Source organism: Dermacentor variabilis, chromosome 1, assembly GCF_050947875.1.
Source record: "Dermacentor variabilis isolate Ectoservices chromosome 1, ASM5094787v1, whole genome shotgun sequence".
Classification (NCBI taxonomy): Eukaryota; Metazoa; Arthropoda; class Arachnida; order Ixodida; family Ixodidae; genus Dermacentor; species Dermacentor variabilis.
Window position 1 is genome coordinate 253611123 of NC_134568.1, and position 13777 is coordinate 253624899.

General features: G+C 43.7%; 1 protein-coding gene across 6 annotated transcripts in view; it reads right to left on the reverse strand.

The window, feature by feature from the left end:
* The window catches only part of LOC142561297 (uncharacterized), a 146882-nt gene that overhangs the window by 20073 nt on the left and 113032 nt on the right, over positions 1–13777 (reverse strand). For 5 of the 6 annotated variants that reach the window (XM_075673442.1, XM_075673439.1, XM_075673436.1 and 2 more), the window contains exons 2-3: positions 7535–7701; positions 3041–3260 (exon numbers count right to left, since the gene is read on the reverse strand). In XM_075673442.1, the coding sequence (XP_075529557.1) occupies positions 3041–3260; positions 7535–7661 (347 nt within the window). In that variant the 5' untranslated portion in view covers positions 7662–7701. Of the gene's footprint in view, positions 1–3029; positions 3261–7534; positions 7702–13777 lie in introns of those variants that run through there. The other variant, XM_075673441.1, reaches the window with a different exon arrangement.

The following is a 13777-nucleotide window of genomic DNA, read 5'->3' on the forward strand; positions in this document are numbered from 1 at the left end:
GGCGCACGGAACATCGTGCGGCGGAAAGCGAAGTGCTCCGTCTGCCAAGACACGCCGATCGGACATTTCATAGTTACCAGTTTCTTTGTAGTTATCAGCCATTACAATGCAATGCCAATGACGTTGTCTGGGTCATTATAAGCGAGAAACATTTAGTGGCGCTGTATGGTTGACGTGGGTTAATTGTTAGTGGAAGGGACGTCTGTGTTTCACGTAGGTGAAAAATTTCCATTTTTTCCCCTTGGGTTTCGACTCTTCGAGCCTGGGCCGTCAATATTCAGCACAGGGAGTTATAAAAATTACGCATAGGAGCCACCAAGGAGACTTCTTATACGGTGTATTATCGCGCAGGTTTATTATGCCACGCTTAGTCTAGTCATATGCTGCCGTTTCATCGTAACTTTTAACCTGAGATTTCTTTCGTGTAAGTACAGATTTTTTTCCTGTACATATTTTAAATGTAAACAAGCTGTATACAACCACAGCGAAAACAATTTTTTTCTCATTTTTACTAACGTTACGGATATGGCGTTCAACACATTCTTTTAAAACGTCAACAGCCTTCTGCCTATATACGTTTGGATCTGTTAGAGCGGCTGCTAAAACTGGATAAGATTTCCGTCTATTGTAACGTTGCCTTTTGTCGTGTTCAAACAAAAAAAATGGAGCGCATATTGAATAATTATTTCTGAAACGTCATGTTTTTCATAATAGTGTAAGTGGACTGCTAGATATCTTTAGGCAGAGCTGTTTGTAGGGATATTCAGCTTTGTTTTAATAAATCGAATGGATTATGCTTTTTAGCTGAGTCTTCTTTGTTGTTATCTACACTGTAAAATATTTTTGTGATAAAAGAAATAGCAGGGAAAGCCACATGACAAGTTTATTAGCACATTTTTGCTGTTTTCTTGTTCCCTGTTTCTCACTTTTTCTGTAGTTTCACTAGCATTTTCTGTTCATGGCTTTTCTGTCATTTTACATAGTAAATGTTGTTACGTGTTTTATTCTCTTATGGGAGTAACTTTTACTCCCCTCAGGACGGCAACTCTGATGGAGTACGAACGAGTCAAATGCTGAGATGCAGTTGTAACAGGTCACGTAAGTACAGATAAGGAAGCTACACAGAACAACGTGACATGTGACAAAGCTGACGACAAGACACATGCCACTACACAACACATGCAAGTATTTACTCCACCGGTATGTGTTTCCATGCTCTCAGTGGCATGAATTGCCGGGAGAGCAGTCGTATCTTTTTCAAACATTAAGACCCATTGGCTCGCGCATATGAGATCTATGCATACGTATGTGGCTGGTAAAGCTGCACACAAAAGGGAATTGAGGATAGTAAAGATACGAGCAAGTGTCATTTCGCTCACAGTATTGATAAAAAGAATTCACTTCATTATATAGGGATCAATTCTGTTCAAATTAGGAGAAACTGTTTTTAGCAAATGCAGAAAGAAATATTTTTTTAAAGTAAAAGAATGTTTTTTTTTTCACTGAACGGAGTTTTCAGTAGTAGAAATAGAAAGTTTTTCCGTTTCTCAGATTTATTTTTTAGATTCTGCGTATGAAAAATCCCTGCACATGAATTTACAATATGCGCATTTGTGGAAAACTAACGTAACTGCCGCGAACACCTAATTAACAAAATTAACAATGTAGACATTCTGTGTAAAAAAGAAACGCTTAGGAAACACGTTGAAAATCCGAAGACACCTAAGCACTTCTTATCAGTTGTGAATGCGAAAGCATTAATGTCCAATTGAACTGCGCAAAGCGGTCCTTCGAGTTCTGCGCTGCGAGTAATGTAACATTGCGGTAGGTGCTGCCCGAGCCAGCAAGAAGCAGCAGCCTGCAGGGCCAACGCTGCAAGCCACGGACGCGGCGATGCCCTCTCCCCTCACGAAACACCTGGCGCGCTGTCGCTGCAGCACGCGTTCCCTTTCGCCCGCCTTTCGGCTCTTCTCCGTCGAGGCGCAGCTCATGACGTGGCGTCGCAGAAATGGCAATGCGAGTTTAGGTGCCGTTTCAGTGCTACGGACGACAGAGGCCGGCTTTTTCGCTCAATGGACCACTTGATGCTTTCACACACACACACACACACACACACACACACACACACACACACACACACACACACACACACACACACACACACACACACACACACACACACACACACACACACACACACACACACACACACACACACACACACACACACACACAAATAATAACGAAGTGACTGTCTTGCTGACCAGTCAAGCGTTTAAAACCACTAGGCCCAGGAGGCGCACCAGCGAAATGAGTCATATAAGCTCGTGAAAAGCATTTGCAAACTTTTCTTTCTTTCCGTTGGTATTGAGTATATTTAATCGTAAAATAACATGATAGATCTCCATGCTCAAGAAGATCGGCATTGACAACGCACCAAAATGCAATTCATTAGTGTCATTGCTACATTTGATTTTCCAGCTTCACTTTCTCTGCACAATACAGCGTTAATTGTCGATATAACTGCGCCTTCTGGCAATTGCATCAAAACTAAGTGTTGATTCAAGTAAAAAAAATCCAATTTCTTTCTTATTCATTGTGCGACCATTTCGATAATGGGGTGATATCACGCCATCCAAGATATCATCCCAATTGGGATTATGCCTTTCACCAACTAGTCCAACAAGTGGCTAATACATGCGGCAGGTCACATCGTAGTACATGGCATGCTGCGCTATTGTGCTCGATCAGGACCGGATGTGACACATGTGAACGAAGCAACCAGAAAGTATGCGGTCTGCAGTACGTGATGAACAAATGGGTTCCGGAATAAACAAACTGGAACTGTCGGAAGGTCAAATATTGCCAAAAATTAAAGCACCAGTTGACCTCTTCGCGGCGTCTCATTAAAAGACGAACAAGATGTCATTCTGCCCGTCCAGGAAGTAAATGGAAAGAAAGGATTTTACACCGCCCTAATTGGGCGCGTCACGACAGCGCTGTCACAACATGGAGCAACGCAAACGCACAGGAAGCTCACTTGAGATCGGCGCATCCGGTCAGCCGCTGCAGCGAAGACTCTGGGTCGATGCTGCTCGTTGACCGGATGACTACGTCCCGGTAGCCCAGAAGCTCGGTAACCAAAATATGGAACATATGAGTGACCAGCCGCTGCGTGGGTCTCTGGCTCGTCTCGACGACAATGTTGTGCGCGCGGCCGTTGACATACATGATGCGGGGCGCCGGCTCGGGCTGTTCAACTGCATAAGGAAGACGCACTCGTCGTTTGCGCGAGTCTCGACAACTGAAGAACGTTTTTTTTTCTTTTTTTTGTGCTTCCCATCAGCGGGGGGCACCAGGAAGATATAGCTATGCGTTTAGTCAGGAGACGCTTTTTAGTGCAGAGGCAAGGAAACGGCGCAGCTGGCCGAAATAATTGGGAAGAACGACAACGTGGGGGCTGTCAGTGTTTTCATGTTATTTTCTCTCATTCCTGTTACTTGGGCTGCTTCCTTGACCCAAATTGCCCGTATGGAACAAAATGCAGAGAGATAGTAAGTTGATACGTAAACATGTAGGTTAAGCAACGCTTCATCTTACTATATATATATAATGTTTCCATATACCACAGGAAAAAAAAATTAAGCAACGATACTCTGATTTTTTTAGAGCAAACGGGATATAATAGTGATGCCGAGGGAAACCCACGTCTTCTCTGACAAGTGTGGTTACACAGACCCTTCACAATACGTCCATACCTTCTTACGATTCGTATAGACCACTCATTCACTGACATTCCCTTAAACACATGCTTCGAGACACCAAAGAAATTTTCCTTTTCACTATCACGCATAGCATTTCAGTGGTTGCAACGTCAGACTCGTCTGCGAAGCACGCGTACAGTGGCGCGTCTAAGTGCCTCATCGCAGCTGCATCAAGTTGTAAAACATGCCCTAACGATTCCCTTAGAAAGAGAGATAGATAGGGTGATGAAAGGAAAAGCGGAGAGCTTGGCGCCGGAGGAGTGCGCCTCTTACTCCGAACTGGTTAGAGCCTGCTGGTTGGATGCATCAGTACGAGCGAGGAGGAGACGAGCGGCCGTAGTTAATCAGCAGCGGCCCAAATGGACAGTCCACTAGATGGACTCTTACAGAATACCCCCAAGTCCCTCAGCTGCTTGACCTCCGATGAGCACTTTTGAATTCTTCCTCGCTTACGTGCTGAACAGTGTATTCGCATACAGAGAAGAAAATGCTTGTGTACCATTAACCGCTTTCCCAGGCTTATGCCGAAGACCACAGGGAGCAAAAGAAAACTAACCCTTTTAGATGGAAGTCAGAAATATTGCCTTTGCCTTACGCAAAGTAAGTTGACTTCGCTGATACGATATTTATGAATTCGGCCTGCGCTTCAATCCTTCAGCTTTCACAAGTCTCGTAAAGCGCCAATGTAATGTCAAACACATCAGTCCAACATTTTGCAGGCCAAGACGGGGTTGAACAAGCGAAATTCGATTTGCACACTCTACCTCAGTAAGTAATATCTCGCGCGTTTGGTACAAGCACATCGTACGTACGTGAGAATTTGTGAAAGGTGGCTGCATGCAAAACGCTTCTTTAGTTTTGCCCTTTATGCATCGGAAAGAAATTCTTTTGACAGTCACTCACTTAGGCATGCTGGATGTCAAACCGGGAGAGTAGTCCACACCGTTAGCTGCGATAACCAATCTAAAGGCACGTAATACTGAATTTAAAATACTTCTTTCGTACAGCGAGTAGCGCCTGCGAAAGCAAGGAGCTAAACGAAAAAAAAAAACAATAACCCGAGAAGACTCCCTGTCTCACACATGCACGAAGCACTTTCGCAAGATGTAACACGATGTCAAACGATTAAGAAACGTTTACCACAGGAAAACAAGCAGTGTCGTAAGTTAGCTCAAGTGACTTTTTTTTTTTTTCGTGTCAGCATGCACGTAACGTATTTAAACATACCACCTACAGTCGAAACGGATCTTTTAAACCGCGCGACTGGTCGCTCGATGCACTTTTCGTGTATTCGCGGGCTTCTTTCACGCTCGGAAAAACACTATTATGTAGCCCGTATTAAGCAACAGAAAGCTTTTCGTGTTGCTCTACAGTGTTGTCATTGACACTTTTCATCTAATTATATTTGAGAGGTTGGTTAATTAATTAATTAGGAATAAATAGGTAGTTAGGTAGAATGACAAAAATAAACTGAATATCTCCAAGTGACGGCAAACAACATTTCCTTGGTTCTGTCCTGCTACGTGGCATTCGCATATTTTAAAACTCTGGCTAAGGTTTGCTGGGACACCCTGTATAATCGAATTGTATACTTCCCTGTACTACAACACTTGTGACATAGCGTGCAATGACGAACGCAACCACGTGTATTTAGAAAGGACGACGCAACTTACACTATTTTGAAGATTCAGGTTTCCAGTTTGGGCTGATAGGTCAGTATTCTGATTCGGGATGTATTATACCTCCTCAAATGATCAATTAGGTAAACGCAAGTATTTATCGTGGAACTCTAGTACCAGCAAATTTGTTGTGCGCGCTATTCTCGTTCTTTTTTTAGTCATTCGTCAATGTATCCGTGCCATATCTCCACTTTGTAAGAGAATATCGTATAGTCGGTATTCCTTATCCCTTGAGGAAATTTTTTTCTGGTAGTTTTTGAAAGCAAATATCACACTTTTCACGTGTCTTTTCTCAATTTCATTGTGGAACCGTAATAAGGCTTCTGTTTTAACGTTTTAGTTGTTTGAGCAATCAACAATCAAAGAAGACGCTTCATGGACTGAACCAGAACGTGTTCCTGTTGAATGAATTTTGTCGTTTGCATATTCTAGCAAATCAGAGCGACCAGAGTTCGCAAGACACGTTTTTTTAAAGGAATTGAGGGGCGTCAACCGGGGCCGTTTCAAAAGGACTAGTTCATAATCTGCCTCAGCAATGTTTTTCCTTGCGTGATTGCCCAAAGCAGCCGCTTGACGACACTTTTGGCTACTGTTTAAGGACCTGCAGTGAACTGGCTACTTTTATGGTTACTTTTGTAGGTTTCCTGACTACTTTTCAACCTTTGAACCTGGCAACCCTGGCTGAGAAATATACTGGCGTTCGTTTTAACAGTTTGCCACTAACGTTTCTCAAGCCCAAAAACAAGTCATCGGTCAAGCCCAGGCCGCCGCCGGAAGCCAACTAATTCCGGCCGACGTCTAGGGGAGACGGTTGAAGGGGAGCTGCGTCTCACCCCGATCACCCATACTCTCTGATGGGTGCAAATAAAGTGCTTTCTCTCTCAAGCAGTTCGGGATGATCTTAACTGCAACGCTGACGCATATTTTAGCCGATTTTGGGGGCGGATATCTCATAAGTGACGCGAGTTATAAGACTCCTGCTAAGCAGATATGGCGTCCCTTAGTGCTCAATTTCAATCTCGAAATCTTATAATGCGCCTTAAACTGAATAATTAGATTTCGTTAGGGAATCTCTTTAACTAGCCACCTGGACATTGCGATTTGTCGCGCAAGTAACGCCTGCCTCCTCAGGTAACTCACCTGAACAGGGCCAATGACACTATATGCTCCAGGCGCTCTAACAAAAAAAAAAATGTTCGAAAAAAAAATAAAAGACGGTATAGCTGCCCTAGCTGAGCTCTCGTTCTGCCTCAGAATTTTCTCTACCTTAATTCATTTGTCTTCCAACCACCAGTTGCTAGAAAGCAAATGCAAACATTTAAGCTGTAATACTGTAATTCCTCTAAAAATGGCCAAATTCAAGAAATTTCTTCCAGGTCCGACAGCTTGGCGAGCTACACTGATCATTCAGGTGATCACATACTACGGTGCACGAAGCTGTAGCTGCAACACAAAGCGCACTGTGCTGACGTCCGACAGGGAAACGTAGAAGACCAGGTGGTTGCTCTTTTATTCTTTTGCGCTCAGCACAGCGCAATCGATGACGCTGCGTCGGTAAGGGAGTGTAGCGGGATTCAGGCAAACTGCTTGTGCGTTCGTCTTCTATCGCACGCTAGAAGGCCACGACCCACTTTCGGCTATGCACGTGACCAGCGTGAAACTGCAGCCGCTACTAAACGGTACCTGAAGTCGTATTATACTATAGATTCGTCTTCACGACGCCTGAAGCGATTCGCATACTTGATAACACGGGCGATGACAGGTCTTGACTGTCAAGTGAGTTATATGGTCAAATGGCGATTTCATCCATTGTGAAAGTTGAGCTTGGAGCATGGCAAACGACCAAAATGACCTTGAAACTGCAGCATAACTGCCTTTAAAAGCATATTTAAGCTCATTGTTTAAGCTGCTTATGTTTGAACTCAGCTGACTATCTCAAAGTTAGTTCTTACACGGGGGAAAAAGCGTGCACTTTCGTAAGCAACACCTACGCCAGCGGTAGTTATCCCCACGCTACAGTCACTCTCCATGCGATGCAGTGCGCGACGTTTTGCACTATATTGTGCAGTAGCGTTGTGCGGCCATACTGACCTCCCTTCTTGTAGCAGTTCTCCTGCTGGCTGGGGTCGTTGATGGAGACATAGCGGCACTCTCCGGGCGGGCTAGGCGCGCTCAGGAAGGCCACCAAGATCCACAGGCACCAGGAGGAACTCCTCATGTTAAACGCTCACCCATGGCAGGCCACGAGCTGGGTCGAGCTGCGGACACAACACGAAAGCCGCGCAAGCACCGTTTGTTGCACTGCCTTCACTGAGTAGCGACAATACCCGTGAGCAATACGGGAGCGACGCCGAATTTGCTTTCAAGCAACGATTGCTAAGAACGATAGGAATGAACGATAAGAATTAACGATAAGAACGATATATAATTATTATTCGCGTTTTTCTGAGCGTGAAAGCAACCCGCGAACACACGCAAAGTGCCTCGAGCGGCCAGTCGCGCGGCAATTTTGCGTGTATTCGCGGGCTTCCTTCACGCTCGAAAAAACAACACTTATATGTAGCATTTGTCGCTTGTGGATAATTATACCTGGTCTGGCTTCAATACAATCAGTTGTTAGTTTGCGTTTGTCTTCGTCTTCCTTTCTGTTTTGCCATTCCGTTGCGCGCTATGTGAAGGTCGTTCTCATCACCCGCTAAAGTTTGTTTTATCATTATCTGGTAGCTCATGGAACACAAATGTCCGACAGTAACGCGAAGACTATACTGACGGTATTTTAAAGATTCTACCAGCGTCACTTCCTCTGCAAAGTGTTGCCCAAAAGCCGTCTAAGCGTTGCCAGTTTTAGGCGGCGGCGGCTTGAAGTGAAATAAATCGAGGTTTTTAAGGATGCAACACACAAATTGGAGGCGACCTTGCTCGCCCTAACGCTACATGTTCAACGCAGCTGTTATGTAATTGGCAGCCTTATGTTGCACCGCGAGTAGTCATAGTTCAGACAAACCTGCTCGCCCTCAACATTTCATGTGAAGAATGCCTCTGGAGACAGCAAGTAGACTAAACTTCATACATCAGTCGTCTGAGAAACGTTCAAGATGATATCCATCGAAAAGGGTCAAAATTAAGTGCATTCAGGCAACAGGTACACGCGTCGATGTTTTGTGGATGGGCGAGGAGAACGGTTTCTCAATTTCTGCTCAAACGAATCGGGTTCGAAAAACAGTGCTGCATAAGACTTTCTCAACTATCCTCTTAAACGCAGCACATATAAAGCTATGGTGCCATGAGTATATTTTAAGCATCAAAGGACATCGTCATAGTTGCACTTCAATGTTCTAATGCACGGATGGGTGGGTTTCATGCGCGCATAACGTGCATCGCCACAACGACAGCCGGTCTATGTCGTTGCGAGACGCCCTTGCGAGACGTGCCAGATCGTCGAAGGTGACGCAGACCGCTACGGTTTTTGTGGCTTGGCTCGCGAACTTCGTCACGAAACTTTCCTTTCAGACGACCGGCGGCTAGGCGTTCGTGAAGCATGTTACGCAGGCGTATTAAGTAATCAGAATAATAGGGAACACAAAGCACATGTTCCGCAGAACATTCATTAATAATAATAATAATAATAATAATAATAATAATAATAATAATAATAATAATAATAATAATAATAATAAGTAAATAAATCAAAGGTGTTTATTAAAGTCCCCAGGAACAACCTCGCGGGTCTTGGTCCGCAAATCAATGCACAGGAAGAACAATGCAAGCTAACACACACACATACACACGCGCGCACACATAAAAAAATAGTAATTTCGCCAATACGGATTTTAACAGAGCATAAAATGCGTACGCGAAGAGAATACAAAGCAATAGTGGAGAAACAGAGAAAAGGATTACAGAATGACCGAACACACAACATGCAGATATGAGTGTCAAAAGCGTGGCAGTTTGGGCGAGTTGGTATGTCAGATATGAGTGTTTTTGTTCGGGTATTGAAATTCCTCTGCAACTCCTTTCAGGAAAATGTTAAAATTAGGCCTCAAGATATGCAGGCACTCTGAAAAGGGCGTTACATGTCGCCTGCACTCTAGGTAGAGGGTCACAAAAATCTGAAGGCTGAATGGCGCGCTGTTTCCTTGTGCCTTTCTGCGGAATGTAAAAGCGCGCATTAGAAAGCACGTGCGAGCAGCAGATTTTTCCACGCATTAATTTGTGAAGAAAAAGAACATCCGATTTGTTGCGTCTACAGGTGAGGGTAGGTGACATGAGTGGCTGTGTTAGCTCTATGGAGATGGAAGGCTTTTAACAGAATCGATGTTTAAATATAGATGTGAATTTTTTTTTGCACATTTTCGACAAGTTCACAATTTGACTTGCAAGTGCCGCCCCAAACCACGGAGGCGTACACAAGAAATAGTAGGCATACGCTCTTATATAAAGTTACAAATGGCCCAGGTTGTTTGAAGTCTCTCGTATCCCGACATACTGTACCGAGCGTTCAAAGTGCACGCTGCCTCGTCTGTTGAGCGTGGGGCGAGAAACTCTGAGAGCTATCGTTGCACACTCCAAGGTCCTTCGTTCCCTGAGCTCATGGCAGGAGAACGTCTTTAACGCTATAGGGAAATGAAGTCATGCTAGTCTTCCGCGTGAAGCTTACAACTTTCGTTTTTGACGCATTTATGACCAGCTTGTATTCAGCGCACCATGACGCAAAATTGGCAATGTCCTTCTGAACAGCGTCGCAATCATTAACATTTTTTTACCGCTTTGAAAAGTTTTGCGTCGTTAGCATATAACAAAATTGAAGAGTTTTGAATGACTGCCGAAACGTCGTTAATAAACAGCGAAAAAAGAAGAGGGCCTAGGTCAGACCCTTGAGGAACTCCACTTGTAAGCGCATAAAGTTCTGACGACCGACCATTTACGCTAACGTAGCAGTACCGGTCGTGTACGTAGCTTCTTATCAGCGCTGTGACAGAGTGGTGTAGGTCAAGTTGTGTCAACTTATGAAGGAGTATTTTGTGGCATACGACATGAAACGCCTTACTGGGGTCAAAATAAGTGACATCTAGCTGGCGTTTCTTATACACTGTTTGAGAGGCATGCATCTTCATATGAAGCTAACGAGGTTGGTAGTTGTGGAGCGTCCCGATATGAATAAATGCTGCTGAGAAATGATAGTATTTCAATAGAGGATGAAATAATAATAATAATAATAATAATAATAATAATAATAATAATAATAATAATAATAATAATAATAATAATAATAATAATAATAATAAATTTTTGTGTCCACTGCACGATGAAGGCCTCTCCCAGCGATCTCCAAATACATCTGTCTTGCGTTAGCTGACTCCAAGTTGCGCCTGCAAATTTCTCTAATTTCATCGCCCCACCTAATTCTCTGCCACCCACGACTGCACTTCCTTTCCCTTGGTACTCATTCTGTAATTAATAGACCACCGGTTATCTCCCCTGCGGATGAAATGGCCTGCCTAGCTCTACCTTTTTTCTCCTAATGTCAACTATAATATTGGCTACCCCCATTTGCTCTTTAATCTACACCGGTGCCTTCCTATCTCTTAACGTTACGCCTAACATTTTTCGTTCTAACGCTCGTTGCGCGGTCCTTAAGTTCTTCTCAAGCTTATTTGTTAAACTCAAAGTTTCTGCCACATATGTCAGCACCGGTTGAAAGCACTGATTGTACACCTTACTTTTCAATGACAGTGGTAAGCTCCCAGTCAGGATCTGACAATGTCTGCTGTATGCACTAAAACGCATTTTTATTGTTCTGTAAGTTTCCGTCTCATGATCAGGGTTCCCTGTGATTAATTGACCTAGGTAAACGTACTCCTCATAGACTCTAGAGGCTGACTGGCGATCTTCAACTCTTGTTCCTTTGCCCGGCTATTCATCATTATGTTTGTCTTCTGCATATTAATCTTCAACCCCACCCTCACAGTCTCTCTGTTAAGGTTCTCAATCATTTGTTTTAACTCGTCCCCAGTGTTGCTTAACAGGACAATCATCTGCAAACTGAAGGTTGCCGAGATATTCGACGTTCAGCCTTACTCCAAGGCCTTCCCAGTTTAGTAACTTGAATACTTCTTGCAGGCATGCAGTGAATAGCATTGTAGAGATTTTCTCCTTTCTTGACCTTTTTCTTGATCGGCATTTTTCACACAAGACATGCGCCTATAACTCGTTCTTAACATTATTACAGCGTCTACATGTCCCTGTAACGCATCAGAGGAATACGAGTTGACAAAAGCTTCGCAGGAAGTCTATCACTTCACGTGTGTACGCGTTTACAGTGTTGATGCCAACAACTATTATGTGGCGAATTCAATGTCCACGAAGGTCAAGCGATAAAGGTCATGTTTGGACTATAAGAGAAAGAAAAAAAACGTTTTAGGGCTATCTTGCGCCGATACTCCAAAAAAGTACGGCAAATTTCGGAACACGGCCTTCACTTTACTGCATGGATCGTTTTTACGAGAAAAGAAGTAGGATTGCAAGTAAACATGAGCATCAGTACAGCTCTTTACCGCAAGCTTGGTGCGTATTTAGACTAATTTGTCTAAGCGACAGACAACTTTGGACGTTATAAGAGTGACGTTTTCGAATCGAACCAAATACGAGCATTCAAGACAAACAACGTTCCAATAGCGAATCAAATATGGGATGTTTTCTAATGTCTAAGTAAAGTGAAATATAAAGTTGGTATGGTGTTAATCTCCTAAAAAAATGAACATTTTGCTTAATTTACGTTAATTTATACGTGCACCACAACAGGACGTCGGGTCAACTGAGAAGCTTGTAAATGCTAAACAGCTTTCAGTTATCTGGTTCACAATGAGAGTAATGAAACATGGAACCATACGTCACTGTCGATGAACGCAGTGCTGTGGTTCCTCGGAGTTAGGTGTGACATAGCACCGCACATTTCTTTTTCTTTTAAAGAAATCCAAGATGGTGAGACCAGCCAATGCTAAACTGATTTGCCTAAACACATGCAACAAGTGCGTACACCGCTTAAAGACGAGAAGTTCTTTTGGAGTGAGTAGAAGTTGCCGAGAAGTATGGTTATCTGGCCATGCGTTCACCAAGGAACTGCATGGTGTCTGTGTGCAACTGCGTAAGAAAAATTCGGAACAGCCCCCACTTGCGCCGGCGGCGATTCTCTGTGCAGACTATGGTAAGTGTTGCTACTCCTTACATTCGAGCAATAACTAATATTCAAAGATGTCGAATAGTGAATTCGCCCATTTCGAGAGATTTGGTTCGTATTTAAAATTTCGAATATTCGCACACTCCTACAAAATACACATATGGAGGTGCCCACACACTTACTTCAACAAATCACATTTCCCTAAGTCTCCCTTATAGATTGGTTAATTACGAAATGCTAACACCCTTACTCAGATGGGGAATGACCGACTCTTTGCTACTGAAACGGCACTTACGGTAAATGAGCTATATACTGGTAGATTTAGCCACATAAATATAGGTGACGCTTAACACAAAATAGTCTTGGAACATGTAAGGAAACTAGGTAAAAGCGAAATACCAATGCCGAAGCCACGATCGGCTTCCAGAAGCTGCGGAGGCCAAACTGTCAAAAGAGATCAGGGCAGAAAAGGCGGGTCGTGCGCTTGTCCCGTCAATTTCGTTCCTGTTGTTGTGTGCGTGCTTTCTTCAACCTCGCGCCGCCAATATGAATGCAAGCTGTGTCAACAGCTTCAAGATAAGGTTATTGAGGTTCAGGGGCCAAAAAGCTTTGCGCACTCCGGTACTGGAGCACGGCAAAAACGGCTCGCGAAAACGCAGAAAGAAGCAATCACGGCGCGTTTTGCGTTCGCACTTTGCGTATTGAGCCGGAAGCGCCACTATAATGCCAAGAAGCAAACATATGAAGCGGTGTTGAATACTATGAAATAAATGCTGGGCTCAGAAGCCCTTCGTGTTCAATACCAAATTCTACGTATTAAAGCAAACAAGGAAGAATGTCAGCCGGCTCGCAACGCCTGGCTGTGGATGTGGATTCATTTCTGTACGCTAGAGTATATAATAAATAAAAGGCCGAAACCTTCGCATCTTACGCCTACGAGCTCTGCGAGCTCTCCCAATCAACAACCGACCTAAGCAACTGTGATAATTTATCGCTCAATGTGTTATCTACGCGAGATGGGAGAGAGCGATAGAGATTAATACATTCAAATCCGATTATAGTGAGCCCGGGTACTGTGAATTGTGCTGTTTATCAAACACACAAAACTTATTTAGCGATACGTCGAACTCGATTACTCGATATGCCGAACTATC